Source organism: Chionomys nivalis, chromosome 12 (genome assembly GCF_950005125.1).
Source record: "Chionomys nivalis chromosome 12, mChiNiv1.1, whole genome shotgun sequence".
Classification (NCBI taxonomy): domain Eukaryota; kingdom Metazoa; phylum Chordata; class Mammalia; order Rodentia; family Cricetidae; genus Chionomys; species Chionomys nivalis.
Window position 1 is genome coordinate 55,235,578 of NC_080097.1, and position 17,771 is coordinate 55,253,348.

General features: G+C 49.6%; 1 protein-coding gene across 2 annotated transcripts in view; it reads left to right on the top strand.

Moving 5' to 3' along the window:
* Positions 1 to 16,072, top strand: part of Lats2 (large tumor suppressor kinase 2) — a 51,863-nt gene extending 35,791 nt beyond the window's left edge. For both annotated transcript variants that reach the window (XM_057786404.1, XM_057786405.1), the window contains exons 3-8: positions 4,399 to 4,531; positions 6,457 to 7,751; positions 9,236 to 9,818; positions 10,289 to 10,471; positions 12,347 to 12,453; positions 14,901 to 16,072. In XM_057786404.1, the coding sequence (XP_057642387.1) occupies positions 4,399 to 4,531; positions 6,457 to 7,751; positions 9,236 to 9,818; positions 10,289 to 10,471; positions 12,347 to 12,453; positions 14,901 to 15,383 (2,784 nt within the window). In that variant the 3' untranslated portion in view covers positions 15,384 to 16,072. The remainder of the gene's footprint in view (positions 1 to 4,398; positions 4,532 to 6,456; positions 7,752 to 9,235; positions 9,819 to 10,288; positions 10,472 to 12,346; positions 12,454 to 14,900) is intronic.
* Positions 16,073 to 17,771: the final 1,699 nt, after the last annotated feature.

Here is a 17,771-nt window from a genome sequence, read left to right on the forward strand (position 1 = left end):
AATCTTATTTTGGTGCTGACGAGATAGAAGATGCTGTCTTACTACTGTTCTTCATCACTGGCAAGGCTGACCATTTTCTTGCTGGTTTAGATTTAGAACAAATTTCTTCCTCATTCCCCACATATAAGATACCTTTGAAAATATATTTTCCTCAGCCGTGGTTAGCATACAGCCCCAGGGCTAAAGAGAATGGTACAATGAGCAAGCCGCAGCTTCCCCAGCAGACTTGGAAGCTGTCTGCACCAACGCGCTACATGTGCCGGACCGCACCACACGTGTGAAGCCATAGCCCCTTTCGTGTCCACCCATTGAAACCGCGCAGGCTGCTTCCATTTTCTGGCTTTGCTCGAGCATGTTCTCAGGGCCCATGCTGAGCCCTCCAGGCTCTCTCCAGAAAGTACAAAGGCAGTGGAAATGGTCTCACATGGGTCACCCCGGGCCATGTTTCTGATTAGGGCTCACAAATGTCAGTGGGATATTCCGAAACACTGTGTTTCACTGTGCTTCCAGAAGGTTCCTGGAAGCCACTTAGAGAAAGGCAGAGTCAGCCTGAGAAGGACAGTGGGTGAAGCCGGAGGCCTCGACCACTGCCTGAGCCTCTCAGGCTTCCTCCATTCCACCCCGGCCGGGGCAGCCACTCATTCTTCCCTTGCACTCTTGTTCTCCAAGAAATGGAATCCTTCAGACTTTGAAATAAGTAACAGTCACTGTGGTCTGCGGACCCAGCCACTCTCCCAACCATGGGCGAAAATCACAGGTTCTGTGAGAGGCTCAGAAACAGGCAGCTGCAGACCGATGCAAGCGCTGGAAGACTAGCAAGGCCGGAGCACTCCGTTTCCATTCCCAGCCAAACCTCATTGTTGGACTGTTAAAGCATGGGATACGGCTTTGCTAACGTTTGAAAAATGCTTCCTCACCAGGAAGGGGTGGGAGAGGATCTGCGTAGGAAATTCTTTCCTCCATACATAATAAATTGTCACTGAATTGAAATAACTCGTAGTCACTAGGGATGTTAGAACCATTCAGCTGTATAGCAGCTGGAAGTCCAGCCTCTGCCTGCCTGGGAGCTGGGTGAACCTGTAAGAACAGATTCACTCCCACAGCAGCCCCCAAGCCACAGAGAGTGAAGTCACTGGCATTTCTAGTATGACGGGGGCCTCCCAGCTGGTTGGTTCTTGTCATGTGGGTAGCCAGGCGGACAAGGCAGGGCTTCCTAGCTTGGACAGTGAGGACAGTGAGTGACGATGCAGCTGCAGCAGAAAAGAAGCTGGGCAGGTCCCCTCACATGAGCGACTCTGGCAGGGCATCAAGAGGGCAGCTGTGCCTAGGAATGGAGCACAGCAGCCGGGGACTTGACCCGACTGAGCTGCGGGGCAAGAGAATGAAGAAATGACAGACAGACAGGCACAGAAAAACAGAAAAGCTGGCGTGGGGGATCTGGACTCTCAGGTGGAGATAACCGTGGTGTCTATTATATGGTTGAACAGAAGCAGAATTGCTGCATACAGCTGAGCAGACGTGGTTACACGGCTAGATAAACAAGGAGGCGGGGTTTACAGTGTACGGCTGGTCCAAAGAAGCAGGTTTAGCTGCTCTCAGTGTGCAGTCTCTGCAGTGTCCAGACACTAATCATGGAGGTGGGGCGGGTGGAGCTATGGTGGACATTCTCTGAACATGCTGTTGATATCCCCATATGGACCAAGAGGGAAGACCTGGCCATTTCCATGAGCCTAACCTGGGCTTGTAATCTAGAGAAAACCAGAGGTGGGTATTCAGGGCTGGTGAAAGGAGCTCAGCACATTGTTTTAGGTAATTGTGGTTAAAAGAATAAAATAAGAAATATTAGAGGTATTTGATTCCAGGTGCTCTTAAAATGGACAAATATCATCTTTCTATCTTCTACCAGAGACACTTAAGGGAAGTATTGCAGCTGACATGGAGATCTTCTCCTTCCATCCCTAGTGCAGCCCTAGGTAGCTCCGCTGCCCGGATGAGGAAACACGTGCTCAGAGTCAGAGCAGGTAGACTTGTGAAGGGTGTGCACATACGCACCGAGTAGCCGTCTCTGAGCTCAGCACGGCTTTTTGGAGTGGTCAGAACACTGGCTTAGTGCTCTGGGAAAGGAGGAGAGGCCAGGTTCCTCTGCTGGAGTTCAGCCACACTGGATCCTCTGGAGACCCCTGCCGCACTCCGTCATAGTTTAATATGTATTGCCCTTGCTTGCTGAGACCTACGCTCATGGTGGACTTAGATTCTGAGCTTCCTTTAGCTCTTAACACACAAGTGGGGGGGGGGTGGAGCTCAGTGGTGGAGCATTGCCGGCCTATGTGAGGCCCTGGGTCCCATCCCCAGCACCACAAAACGAAACAAGAGCCACAGTGATTTGGAATATGTGCAGGAGCACATTTGAGAGTTGGTGTGCAGAAAGTATGGATTTGCTAACCATGTGGAGATGGACAGACAATGCAAAGGGCAGAAGTGAAGGTTTTATTTATAAACATGGCTCATGGATGCCACTTGGGTTCCTGATTTCAAACATGCCTGCCATTCCAAGTCTTGCCCTGAGGTTTCACTAGACTCCTGGCCAGGTCCCTAGATCCGAAGCACAGTAAGCTCGTGGAACTTGACCTCATATACAGGTGACAAGCTCTGTCTCCTGCTGCCACTTCCCTGCTTTTGGCAGGTCCTGAAAGTAAGGAATTTAGGCAGATAGCCCACCCTGCAAGAGACACAGCCAGTTCACACAAAGCAGCTGATCCCTTATTGCTAAAGGCCTGTGGTTAGGGACAGCTCCACTTGGCACATTTTTAGTGGGAACAAAAGACTTCCAGTGGTGTGCTGAGACGCAGTCTTAGGGCAGCCTTGCTCCGAGTCCTTGAGAGTTGTGTAGACATGACCTCATCACATAGCTTAGCCATGAAGTCGGGAAGGTGAGATGTCATCACCAGCTCCAGGTGAGCCGGATAGTGCTTCATGTCTGAGCTCTGCTGCCTCCCCTGCAATTGCAGATGTTGAACACTGGCCAGCCTGCTTCTTGAGCTCTCGCTTCCGCCTCTCCTCTCTGTAGTGGCCCCACAGACCTCCATCTAGGCTCATCCCTGCAGTCTTGTAGAATCCCAGATCTGGCCAGTGACTTTACAGCGAGTCCATGAGTCCAGCCTCCCCCCCCCCCCCCCGCGCTGCCTTTTGTTTTACCACTCAGCTGTCACACAGCCAAGGACAGAGAACAGGATTTAATGTTGATGACCACATGGTTAGTATTAAGTACTTGGTTTGTTCTAGGCACCGTGTGAAGTGGGTGGATGAAGCTGTGTGTGGTGGCGATTTAGACCCTGCCAGATTACTCACAGGTTTCTCCCCCTAAGACAGGTTTTCTCGTGTAATTCTGGCTGTCCTGGAACTTGCATTGTGGAGCAGGCTAGCTTCAGACTTATAAGAGACGTGCTTATCTAGTGCATCACCATACCTGATTTCTCCCCGGAAGCAGACTGGGATAAATGATCAGGTGCCAGGAACGGCAAGGGCACTGCCCACCCCCCAATATTTCTCTACTCCCCAGCAAGTCTGCCTCCTGCTGAACACCTCTGTGTGTCCCCTGCTGCCATCCTGCCCCCTTTCAGTGCCTTCTTCCCACATTTCCCTCTTACAGAGCTCGTTACCCTCTCACAGCCCCCAAAGCCTCTACTGCTGCCCCTGCCTGCTGAGCTGTCTTTCCAGTCCTAAAGACTCAGGGGCTTAGCTGCCCTGGCTCTGCCCCCTTCTGCTTCCTTCATCTCTACCCCAGAGTACCTGAAGACTGCACCCCACAGTTGCCCCAGCTTTGTCTTGAGACTGTGTATGTCCTGGAACTTGCTCTATAAACCAGGCTGGTCTCGAACTCAGAGTTCTGTCTCCTGAGTGCTGAGATTAAAGGCGTGTGTCACCAGCAGCCGGCCTACAAACACTTTTAAGGGACATGTCCTGTGCAGACAGAGCTCTAGGGGCTTCACAAAGACTGCTGCTCTACTCCTTACTGCTATAGATGACAGAGGACATTGTCAGCAGGAGCCCTTCAGTAAGCATCTTGTAAATGGCCTCAGCAGTTTCTCCCTGTTCCCACCCAGTGCATTTCCGCTGTTCCAGAGTCAGCGTAGAGCTGAGCAGCTGGGATCAAGGTCATTTTCCTAATGCCAGCGTACTTCATTCTAGCCCCACCATCAGAGGCCCTGCACGTGCTCGATCCAGGCTCTTAATGGTACATGGTGTGGTGTAGACAGATGGTTGCAACCACCATGTGTGCTCCAGGTCTTCTGCAGCACGTGGCAGGGTCCCAGCAGCCACAGAGAGGAGTCACCAGGGCTTGGTGGTGGTGGTGGTGGTGATGACATCGGTGATATCCCTTGCTTTCTTTCTTCCTAGGAGATGGCTGGCAGAGCTCTCAAGCAAACAGGCAGTAGGAGTATTGAAGCAGCCTTGGAGTACATCAGTAAGATGGGCTACCTGGACCCCAGGAATGAGCAGATTGTCCGGGTCATCAAGCAGACCTCCCCAGGTGAGGGTGACTGTGAACTGGAAATCACTGTGGCCTGAGAGTGGAGCCTACAGGGAGTCAGACCTGTTCCTGAAAGTTGACCTGGGGTTGCGGATCAGTCCTGGAATTTAACCTCACCTGACCCTCTGACCCCTCTTCATGGCCGCCTATGTTACTACCTAGAGGGTTTATGTGTCTGTTGAATTTTTCCAATCTTTAAGCGGGGGCGGGGGGAGGGGTAGTTCAACTTTTTAAAACCTTTTACTGGACCTAGGGAGGGTCTTCGAAAAGGAAGGCTTTTCCAACTCCAAGCACACTTTTCTCACCTCTGGTAGCAGGCAGCTCTCAGGGCTGCAGCTGCGAGCAGTGTGTCAGCTCCGGAAGGGCTGCCCGCTCTGCTTCCCCGGCTGCCGGGGTGCTCCTCTCCAGAGATGGAGTGGATGGGCTGTGGTTCCTGGAGTGTGATAAAGGATGTGTGTAATCCCTGCTCGGTAAAGACCTCAGGAACAGCCTTAATGAGGACATCTCAGGGGCTTTCGAAGTGTTTGTGTTGTTAGGGGATATACAGTTCTGGTTTCTTGAGAAAAGGAATTTCGCTCACCAGCTCTGGCTGGCCCTCTTTCTTGGGTCTTGGCATTCTGGGGTCTGCCCTGGAGAGCAGTGCGAGTGGTTAAGACACAACCTTTGGGCGTCAGGGTCCTCTGCCAGGTGGGGCAGAGCAGAGGAGTCCACGTAGGAAAGTGAAAGGGGCCTTTGTCTTGTCCAGGTATCCACTTTAAATGAGGAAAGATTTTCAAAATGGAAAAGCCAGGAGTAAGGAAGCAGCAGCAGCCATATGCGCGCCTGGTATTTGTAGAGAGGGGGACACTTTGTGGGTTGTTTTTAAAAGATTTTTATTTTTAATGGTGTGTGTGTGTGCGTGTCTTATTCTTAAAATGTTTCCCGAGGCGGGCTGGCAGAGCCAGCGATAAGTGGCGACAGTTTCCCACCAGCGGGAGGGCACGCACCCTGCGGCCTGTGGTGGCACCCGGCCGGCTCACGGAGCAGCAAGCTCCGGTGGGTCCCGCAGAGTTCCCAATGCGCGGCGGTTGTGAGCAGACCCATGGACACAGAAAGTAGCCATAAAAGCATTTTTTGAAAGGGGAGAGAGGGAAGGAGGGGAGAGAGAGAGAGAGAGAGAGAGAGAGAGAGAGAGAGAGAGAGTCAGAGAAAGAGGGAAAAAGCCAGAGAGAACGCGGCCACGCTGAAAAAACAGGAGAGGGAAGGGGAAGATGGCACAGGCAGGTCAGAGGTAATGGGAGTGGGTGTGGCTTGTTCCTTAAAGGGACAGCAAAGCACAACAGCGTGTGTGCACACTTGACTGCAATATCGTTCCAGGACAGAATTCTCAAAGGCTGGAAGCTACCTGATAAGGGTGCTGGGAACCAAACTTGGGTCTCCTGCACTCTTCCTATCTCTCCATCTCCTCTTCATGGTTTTGCTCTTAGTTATGCTGGGTATATATTACCTTGTTTATCCTTAATGAAGACAGAAACCCAGCAAATCTTTAATTTGGGAAATAGGCAAATGATTATTTGGACAGTGGGTATAGTTCTGCCCTTTCGAAACCATGACAGTGAGTAAACTTGGCTCCCCAAATAACTGCACGTCATGGAGAAAACAGAGTTGACTGCCCAGGTTGCTCCCTAGCATGGCTGGAGCCTGACCCCTCCGACACATGACTTAGCAGATGCTCTTTGGCCTTCAGTGCCATCATCCATCTCCCCCCTACCTTGCCTGCGCCTTAGAGAGAGCAGTTTCTGCTGAGACAGGACTCACCCCGCCGGGACTCTCAGTAGACTTTATACATTTGCCCAAAGCTGGGGCTAGTGTGAGGACCAACCTGTGAGTAGCAGCCCACCGGCCCTATGTGCTTTTAAACTGACTTTTCATTCTTTGCTCTGCAGGAAAGGGCGTGGTGCCCACCCCGGTAACACGGCGGCCCAGTTTCGAGGGTGCAGGGGAAGCATTCCCATCCTACCACCAGCTGGGAGGTGCAAACTATGAGGGCCCTGCTGGGCTGGAGGAGATGCCACGGCAATATTTAGACTTCCTCTTCCCGGGGGTCAGCCCGCACAGCACCCCTGGTCACCAGCACCCTCCCAAAGGCTACAGCACAGCGGCGGAGGCTGGCGCACATTTCCCGGGCACACACTATGGTCGTGCTCATCTTCTAGCGGAGCAGCCGGGATACGGGGTGCAGCGCAGCCCCTCCTTCCAGAGCAAGACACCACCAGATGCCTATTCTGGCCTAGCCAAAGCCCAGGGTGGCCCTCCTGCCAGTCTCGCCTTCCCTGCCCACACTGGGCTGTATACCACTGCGCACCACAAGCCAGCCACTGTGGCTCCCGGGGCCCACCCACTGCATGTGTTGGGTGCCCGGGGCCCCACCTTCGCTGGCGATAGCCCCACACAGGCAGTTCTGACGCCATCCAGGAACAGCCTCAATGCCGACCTGTATGAGCTGGGCTCCCCAGGACCCTGGTCTGCAGCCCCACTGACTCGCCGCGACTCGCTGCAGAAGCAGGGTCTAGAGGCCACCCGGCAGCACGTGGCCTTTCGGACAGGGCCCAGCAGGACCAACTCCTTCAGCAGCCCACAGCCCGAGCCTTCGCTGCCCGCCCCCAACACGGTCACCGCAGTGACGGCTGCGCACATCCTGCACCCTGTAAAGAGTGTGCGTGTACTGCGACCCGAGCCCCAGACAGCCGTGGGTCCCTCTCACCCTGCCTGGGTACCTGCACCCTCAGCACCTTCCTCCGAGAGCCTGGAGACCAAGGAAGGCAGCACAGGCCAGCACCCATTGGACGTGGACTATGGTGGCTCTGAGCGCAGGTGCCCGCCGCCACCTTACCCCAAGCACCTGCTGCTACCCAGCAAGGCCGAGCAATACAACCTGGACGTGGATAGCCTATGTGCCGGTGTCGAGCAGAGTCTGCGTGGGGGCGCCGAGCAGGACAGGAGTGACAAGAGCCACAAGGGTACCAAGGGAGACAAAGCGAGCAGGGACAAAAAGCAGATCCAGACATCCCCGGTGCCCGTCCGCAAAAATAGCAAGGATGAAGAGAAGAGAGAGTCCCGCATCAAGAGCTATTCCCCCTATGCCTTCAAGTTCTTCATGGAACAACATGTAGAGAATGTCATCAAAACCTACCAGCAGAAGGTCAGCCGGAGGCTGCAGCTGGAGCAGGAAATGGCCAAAGTAATTTCCCTCTTCCTCCTTACTCTGTTCCGAGCTCCCCTGTCCACTGTAGCAGCTATGCACCGTCATCACACGTCCCTCCCATAGACCCCTGCATGAGCCAGACACTTGGAGAAGCCACAATGTGTGGCCTCCCTTCTGAGGACCCTGGCTGCAAGTCAGTCAGCAAATGGATTGATGTGGTTGTCCTTACTTCTGAGGAAAGCACATCAAAGATCACCTGCTATTAGCATTTAAAAAGAATGTTTAAAAAGTTTTCTAAGTTAGATATTTTAGAGAGAAATACAATATTGCTGGTCCATTTTTCTAATTTGGATCATAGTGTTTTGGGGGTTGTTTCTTTGAGACCACGTGTACACCTGTAACCCCCCCCATAGAACTGGGTCTCCCAGTCCTGCTGCAGCTTCAGATGCCCAGGAGATAGTGTGTGTGTTTGTGTATGTGTGTTGTATTGTTTTAGATTTTCTTTTCATGTGAGTGTTTTGCTTACATATATATCTCTATACCATGCTTGTGCCACTGAAGGTCAGAAGAGGACTTTTGATCCTCTGGAACTAAAATTATAGACTAGAATTACATGGAGAGCCACCACGTGGGTGCTGGGGACTGAACTGGGAACCTCTGAATTTTATGACATTATTTTAAATTTAAATGTGATAGTAAATGCCTGGCGGCAGTGGCGCAGGCATTTAATCCCAGCACTCGGGAGGCAGAGGCAGGCGGATCTCTGTGAGTTCGAGACCAGCCCGGTCTACAGAGCTAGTTCCAGAACAACTGAGGCTGTTACACAGAGAAACTGTCTCAAAAAACCAAAAAAAAGGCCGGGCGGTGGTGGCACACGCCTTTAATCCCAGCACTCGGGAGGCAGAGGCAGGCGGATCACTGTGAGTTCGAGACCAGCCTGGTCTACAAGAGCTAGTTCCAGGACAGGCTCCAAAATCACAGAGAAACCCTGTCTCGAAAAACCAAAAAAAAAAATAAAATAAAATAAGTAAATAAAAGAGATATTAAGTTTACATTGCACAAACCAGTCATTTCAAATTCTAAAACTTAAATTTGTGTTCTCATTTCCTTTTGGTCCAGATTCATTACTGGTTTTGTGTTTTCCCATTTTCTTTAAGCTACTGAAATAGTTAATGAATTCCAGGGATAGATAATGATAATAGTCAGTGGATTCCAGGAATGTTTTCCACAGATATTTTCTCAGTCGTAGTCATGGTAGTGGTTTTCCCTGGTTTTTAGGAACCCAAAATCATGTAGAGAAGGACTTTTCTTTGATTCCATATCTGCATGCCTGTGGATGAATGTTGCATGCAGAGGTAGATGTCCATATTCAGGTTCACAGATCAAAGCTGGTTGGTGTCTTGCCTGTAGTCTGGTAGACTTGTCATTTTGAGGAGTCCTCGCTGTTTTGGGGTGGCCCTGCCCCCCACTTGGCTGCTGTGGGTCCTTCTAACACCACTCTCTGGTTTTCCCGTGTGCAGGCTGGACTCTGCGAGGCTGAGCAGGAGCAGATGAGGAAGATCCTCTACCAGAAGGAGTCCAACTACAACAGACTCAAGAGGGCCAAGATGGACAAGTCCATGTTTGTGAAAATCAAAACTCTGGGCATTGGCGCCTTTGGAGAAGTGTGCCTTGCCTGTAAGGTGGACACTCACGCCCTGTACGCCATGAAGACTCTGAGAAAGAAAGACGTCCTGAACCGGAACCAGGTGGCCCACGTCAAAGCCGAGAGGGACATCCTGGCTGAGGCTGACAACGAGTGGGTGGTGAAGCTGTACTACTCCTTCCAGGACAAGGACAGCCTCTACTTCGTGATGGACTACATCCCTGGTGGGGACATGATGAGCCTGCTCATCCGGATGGAGGTCTTCCCTGAGCACCTGGCCCGATTCTACATCGCAGAACTGACTCTGGCCATTGAGAGTGTCCACAAGATGGGCTTCATCCACAGGGACATTAAGCCCGACAACATCTTAATCGACCTGGATGGCCACATTAAGCTGACAGATTTTGGCCTCTGCACCGGATTCAGGTGGACTCACAATTCCAAGTACTACCAGAAAGGTACTGCTTCAGGCCCACTGTGTGCACCACCCGCACCCACATGGGGACAGCCCTACCAGGAAGTTGCATAGTCTTTATGCTACCTACTCATTTCAAAATTACCTATTGGTGTATTTACTGTGGTCCGGAGTGGCATCTTCCCTTCCTAAGGGAGCGGTATGATATCTGTGAGGGTGTTTTCTTTGTTAGTGGACTTTCTTACAATAGATTTTGACCATTGAAGGGTTCTTTCCTCCACACTGCCCTATTAAGAGAAACCTTGGAAAATAAATCTCAAAGCTTCTGGAGTAGTAGTTCAGTGAGAGAGATCTTCCTGGCATGCAGCAGGCCTGGGTTTGTCAGTGGGAGAAGTCTGCTGACATGGCCAGAGTTATGTTTTCTGTCTAAGCTGTGGACTGGCTGCAGTGCTGACTCAGAAATGATGTTCTTTTCTGCTCTTTTCTGTCACTACACCTTTTCCCCTGGTAAAGGGAACCACATCAGACAGGACAGCATGGAGCCCGGTGACCTCTGGGACGATGTTTCCAACTGTCGTTGTGGAGACAGACTAAAGACCCTGGAGCAGAGAGCACAGAAGCAGCACCAGCGGTGTCTGGCTCACTCTCTGGTTGGAACACCAAACTACATCGCACCCGAGGTGCTTCTCCGCAAAGGTATGCCAGCCTGCTCCCTTCCCAGCTCACTGCCTGGCCTTGTAAGAGCTTCAGCAGTAGGTGTCCAGGACTCTTAAATATTCCTGTCGTATTTTTGTGCTTAGGAACGCCTGGGAGCTTGATGGTTTCCCTAGCAACAAAGCTCCATCATCTTACCTCTCATCTGGAGGGGCCTTTGCTTTCACCAGGATTAAAATGATGTATTCCCTCACCCTCTAACTGAGGAATATGGGCTGTGGGTTTTCCACCTCAGGTCCAAGGGAATGACTCTCCAACTTACTGACTTTCTCAGGGCCGGCTGGGGCTGGACAGATGACTCACTGGTAAGAGCATGGACTGCTCTTTGAGAAGACACAGGTTCAATTCCCAGCCCCTCTGTGGTTGCTCGCAGCTAATAGTAGTCCCAGGGGAATCCAGTGCCCTCTTCTGATCTCCACAGGCACTGCATACACATGCTGCACACATACATGCAGACACATAAAAATAAATTAATAAATGCAGTCAGCAGATGAAACTGTTGGGGGTCTTAGGGCCACTGCCCTCCCTAGCCCACCATTTTCAAGCTCTAACTGATCTCTCCCTTGTCCAGGCTGGATTACTCCATGTCCGGCACACAAATGAATTCTCAATGTTAGGCAAAACTCCTAGGAGGTGATAATATGCAAACCTTTATGGGGGGCTGGAGAGATGGCTCAGAGGTTAAGAGCACTGGCTGCTCTTCCAGAGGTCCTGAGTTCAATTCCCAGCGACCACATGGTGGCTCACAACCATCTGTGCTGAGATTTGGCGCCCTCCTCAGGCGTGCGGGCATACATCGAGGCAGAATGTTGTATACATAATAAAAATAAATAAATCTTTAAAAAAAAAAAAAACAAAAACCTTTATGGGCATCAGATTACTAGTTGGTGAAATTGATTTCCTGGATAGATAGTCTGGATACAGTGTTTGCTTCAGAACTGGAGGAACCCTGAGTGTGTCTTTTGTGGTCCATTTAGACAGTGGGCTGTCAGCTTGACCTTGCAGCTAATCCAGACACAGTCTTTCTGTTCACATTGTACCTTTAGACCTAGTCTGACTGGGTGCAGGATGAGATTTTCCTTCAGTATGGTGCTGATATAGGCTGTTGATCCATTCAGCCCTATACACAGAGGTATCTCTGTGCCCAGGAGAGATGCCACACTCCAGCTGTGAGTACTGTTCTGTGTTCTGTAGCAGCCATCAGTGCCAGGAGGTAGATGAAGGTAGAGTCCAAAACCCCTACTGGCTGTTCCTGCTCCAGAGCCTTCTAGCAAACCTGGCTTGAATGAGATGTGGGAAAACATGAGAGATAGCTGAACCTGCTCTTCAGCATCATCCTCAGCAGAGTTATGTAATTCTCTAGGATGCTGTCCTGCTTTCTACACCTGCCCCATACCAGGGGGTAAAGCACTGCCAAGCCTAGTTCCATCCCTGAGACCCCCATGGTGGAAAGAAGGAATGGACTCCCACAAGGTGTCCTCTGACCTCAAAACATATACCATAGTGTGCCCTATACACAGAGGTATGCACACGCGTGCTCACACAGACACATACACATGCACGCACACACTCAAGTTATAAAAATATTTAATGACTGTCTTGTCTCCTTACTCTAAAAGCATCCTGTGTTTATGAAGACCAGTGAGTAAAAATAAAGAAATCCCAGTGTCCGTGGCCCGTGTCTCTTGCCCTTTTGTGTGAACCCACTGTAGCTGCAGCCTGTGCCCCCTGCCTAAAGGCGTCCATTTCCACAGATCTCTCCTATTATTAGCATAGTGCCACCTCTGAGCCAGCCCACTTGGATGCCCACGCCGAGGGGAGCCTGCGCTGAGGGACTAAGGAAATGCTGTCTTTCAGGGTACACACAGCTCTGTGACTGGTGGAGTGTCGGAGTGATTCTTTTTGAGATGTTGGTTGGACAGCCCCCTTTCTTGGCACCTACCCCCACGGAAACCCAGCTGAAGGTAAGCAAGGAGTGTGTGCCTGGGTGACGCAGAGCCTTGTGCTTTCCACAGCCCTGGTCCGCCTTGGGCCTCCTCTTCTGACTAGAATAGAAGTGACAGTCATTTTAGTGGATTTTCCAAAGAAAAAACTCTCTTATTCTTACAATACTTTGAATTTTTTATATTAAAACAACAGAGCTAGACCTGAGTTTTAATGTCTTTGTATACCTGTAATTTTCTTTAGGCCGTTGTTACCTATCTGTCTGCCCTCTTGGTGTTCCCAAGCAGGAACCACACACAGTGAAGTCCAAGTGGCGGCTGTGGAGCAGCCCTGTGGTAGAGAAGCCAGTGTGCTTATTTGGATACTGTGTCACCATGGCTAGTTGTGTATATTCCCAGTACTCGCTGAAAAAAAACGTACCTGTCAGTTAATCATTTAATAATTCATTTTAGGTTCACAGCCACTTACAGAATTCAGAGTTAAGCTGAAAATCTGAACTCTTTAGTGGACTTACAGAAGCACAGTTCTAGTGTGCTTACGTCCTGATTAGACCATGGTGGGGTGGAAGACACTGGTCTACGGGGGGGGGGTAAGAAGTGGTGGTGCAGGCCTCTGATCCCTGGGGAGCCAGAGGCTGGTGGATCTGAGTTCAAGGCCAGCATGATCTATAAAGGGAGTTCTAGGACAGCCAAGGCTACACAACAAAATCCTGTCGAGAGAGAAAGAGAGAGAGAGACTCTGAACAACGCGATTGGTTTTGGCATTTCCTGCTTACCAGTTGAACTGCTGAACCACTCACTGATTTGCCTACAGGACACTAACCCAGACCTTTTTTTAGTGGCAATAGGTATGCCATGGGGTTCGCATTCAACAACTTTGAAGTGTGTGATTTGTTAACCTTGAGTGTGTTCACACAGGGCTCTGGATATTCTGTCTCACACAGAAACTTTGTACCCATTAAATAACTTCTCCCATCCCCTTTCCCCGGCCATTTGTAGGAACCTCACAGATATGGAGCTCTACACTTCCTTGTCTTATTTTAACTGCCTGTTCCACTTAGCATGATATACTAAAGTTCATCCCTGTTTGTGCATGTATAGATTTCCTTTAAGACTGAATTAGTGTGTGTCCTGTGTTTTTATTTTCCGTTCACCGGTTGGCAGGTGTCTGGGTGTCTCCTGCCTCTCGGCTACTGAGGCTAGTGCTTCAGTGCGCACAGGTGCATCGCCTCTCTTTCAAGTCCTCACAATCATTCTATTTCCCTCGTAGAACTGCCAAACTGTTATTTATGTATTCATTCTTCCATCCTTTTATCTATTTATTTTGAAACAGTCTTACTATATATAGACCAAACTACCTTCAACTTGAGTCATCCTCCTGTCTCAGTTTCCAGTTCCTTCAGCTCTGAGATTACACATTTGAACCACCCGTGCTTGGTAACATCTGTTTGACATTTCCCTCCAGTAGTGTGCCCAGGCTTCATCTTCTCTACATCCTTGCCACCACTTATTAGTGTCCACCTGCCTTAGCCTCCTGAGTGCTGGGATTGCAGGCATGCACTACCACACCCAGCCCAACCCCCTTTTTGGAAGAACAGCCATCTTCATGGGGGGGTAAGGTTTTTGTGTGGGATTCCGTGGTCAGTGGTATCAAGCATACGTTCCTGTGTTCATTCACCACCCATGTATTTTTATGGAAATGGCCCATAGTCTTTAACCCGATTTTAAAGTTCAGATTATGTTGGTGTAGTTCTTTCTCTATGTATCCTAGATATTAAGTCCTTTACACATGTGTGCTTTTCAGACACAGTCTACATTACGGCTGTCCCCTTCATTCTTAGTAAGTTCAGCTAATGAGGCCCCAGTCTCATACCCCGGACTGACCCAGAACTCACTGTATACACCAGCCTGGCCTTGAGCCTGCAGCTGGCCTGCCCTGTTTCTGAAATGCTGAGATTGCTAGATGCGTACCATCATACATGACACAAAAGTTTGTGATTTTTATGAAATCCAGCATACTGTTTCTTTCCTGCTGGTGGCTTGGTATCATATTCAAGAAGACCTGGGTCACATCTCATAGTTCTGGTCCCCCTAAAACACTTGCTGCAGATCAGGCCTCCCCAGCAGCCACAGCTCCACTGCCCAGGCCCACTCCGGGCCTGAGCCTGAACAATGCAGACAGCATTAGGTTTTTCTCCACAGTGTGTGGAAGGACGCAGGGCTTCATGGCAGACTCACTTAATGACCACCCAGATGAGGCCAAGGCTGGCTGCTGTCAGTTACCTCAAAGGAAAGAGAAATCCCGGAGACCAGCCTCCGTAAACACCAAGTGAGCGCTGTGGTGGCCCAACAGAAACCTGTTGCCATAGCTGAAGATTTTTGTGACAGGCTCAGCCCTTAGCTGTCCCAGGCTGCAGCCGTGCAGTCCTGGGTTGCGGAAGCTCTAACCCCAGCTCTGCTCCCCACAGGTGATCAACTGGGAGAACACGCTACACATCCCGGCGCAGGTGAAGCTGAGCGCCGAGGCGCGCGACCTTATCATCAAGCTGTGCTGCTCAGCTGACAACCGCCTGGGCAGGGATGGGGCCGACGACCTCAAGGCACACCCATTCTTCAGCTCCATCGACTTCTCCCGCGACATACGGAAGCAGCCCGCACCATACGTCCCCACCATCAGCCACCCCATGGACACCTCCAATTTTGACCCGGTGGATGAAGAAAGCCCCTGGCACGAGGCCAGCGGGGAGAGCACCAAGGCCTGGGACACGCTGGCTTCCCCCAACAGCAAGCACCCCGAGCATGCCTTCTACGAGTTCACCTTCCGCAGGTTCTTCGACGACAACGGCTACCCTTTCCGGTGCCCGAAGCCGTCAGAGCCAGCCGAGAGCACAGATGAGGGGGATGCAGAACTGGAGGGTGCCGCCGAGAGCTGCCAGCCAGTGTACGTGTGAGTGCCAGTGGCCACACGTCTTGTGAAACTTGGATCTTTGTCAAGAAAACACAAAACAAGAGTTTTTTTAAAGACAAACTCAAGTTAGGGATCCTTCGTTTCTAGTTTTGGTTAATGGGCAACAGGGAGGGTCACCATGACTTCGAATTGGTCCTCTGAGGACCTTCACTGCGTCAAAACAATATTTTTAAAACTCCAGTACAATATGGAAAGAGCACTTATTTTATGGACACCCATTTTTCTTACTGAATTATAAGGATTAACTTTGACAAATCATGCTGCTGTTCCTTCCATTTGTGTTTTTATCTGATAGCACTTGTCCGCATTTAGAAAGAACATGTGATGAGAAGTCTGTGCAATAAGTGAGAACAAGACCGGGCTCCGCTCCGGGTCACGGAAACCGTTCATCTACACAGTGCTTTGTTTATATCCCCACATTTCAGAATTGTGATGTAACGTTTCAAAGCTGCTTTTGTGCTTTTTCCTTTGCATATTATACTAGGAAGAGTGAGCAGAGAGAAGGTGGTGACTCCAGTGTCTGATTGTGGGAAGCGCTGCACGGGCAGGGTTCCTGATATAAAATTACCATATCTTGCCATTCACAGCAGGTCCTGTGAATATGTTTTAAATGAGGTATTCTAGAAAGTGTGCTGATAATGTATTGTGTGGGTGGTGATTGTAGCCCTTATTGTTAAAGAAATGCATATGTGTAACTGAAGTGTGATTTTTCTTTTCTTTAACGTGTCTTGCATATGACTGGGTTCTTTGGAGGCAAATGTAAACGTTTGTCATATATAAAACACATCAAAAGGGATTAATTCAGCTCTGCCAAAACATTGGACATAATCACATCACTCTGTCCATTTCTCTAGTCCAGTACGCTGTCAGTCTTGGTATGTGGAAGGTGTGGCAGGGGCCTACTACTTAATTTTTTCACTAACGGGTTCCCACACCAACAGGCGAGGTAAGTGTTGTTTCCTGTTACCTCAGTCAGCCAAGGTGTTAACCGTGAGACTGTGTTTCTTTCATATGTTGAGGTGTCAAATCTTAATATGGCTTAATCAACGCATTTTTTAACTTTGTAAAAAGAAAAAGATTCTTCAGAGTGACATTGAAGTATAAAAACAAGCCATACATTCTTTCTTAGACATATAGGTGTATATATAACTATAGATAAACACAAAATATTCCTATTTCAAATTAGTATGGTTCCTCTTTAAAGTGATTTATATTTGAATACATTCAATTTCTTTTGCTTTTTAAAAGAAGAATGCATCACATTTTCATTATACTATTCCACATGTTTTCCTCGAGGGTCTTAGCATAATGTATCCATTACTTAGTATGTATCTAGGCAGAAACACTTACAAATTTACCTATGTCTAAGAAACATTCCCGTGTCGTGGTTTACATTTGTATGAATGGCGAATTCTGAAGTCTGCTGTGCTTGTATTGTGACTTACAGTCTTCTCGCTAGTTTATAGTAACGCTGTGTCATTTACAATGCTCTCATGTAGTTTATAGTAACGCCGTGTCATTTACAATAACAACGCTCTGATGTAGTTTCATGTGGTAGGTTCTTTCTCAGGAACTCGATTTAACTATTATTTATTGATATATCATTGCCTTTGAAAGCTTCTACTGGCACAATTTATTATTAAAACTTTAAACCCAAGTGTCTCATTGGTGGTGTTTTGTTGGAACCTGTAAGGCCTTTCGTAATAAGCATTCTGAAGCCTCCCCCGTTTTCCTACTGGTTTACCTGCCGCCAGGTTTCTGACAACAGAGGCCAGAGAGAGAGAATGCAAATCAACCTAAGATTATGTGACGTCTGTAAACAGTCATCTGTAGAATGGGGATCAAGTCAGATAGAGGAGCAACACGGCTAGGGTTTAGGTGTACCCCTCAAGCTGTTGGTGCTGTTAGAAGCAGCTGGAAGGTAGGGGCTCTGCCTTGAGCCAGGGTTTAATCTTTCACGGTTGGGAAGTGGTAGAAAGTACTCTTTCCCCAGGAAGACCCCAGAGATGCATGTTGTGCCCCGGCCCCTTGAGAGCCTGCCGTGCGTGCTGTGCCCCGGCCCCTTCCTAGCTCTCTGCTTTCTGTCCTCAGTAGGGTGGGTTGTTCGCTGAGCCATCAGCCTCACCTCAGGCCCTCACTTGGAACAGGCTGACCACAAATTGAGACCTCTGCATCCATAAGCCAGAATCCCCACCCTGTTCAATAGTCACACTGGTGAGCGATGATAGCGAGCTCACAGCCTTATGTTGGAAGTGGCTGATGTCTGGTTTACTCTGGGGTAGTCTTTCTTTTGACTATGGTTTTAAAAGTCATTTCATTCCCCTACAGACCACAAGTGATCATAGTTGTGCATCCTGGGAGAAATGCACTA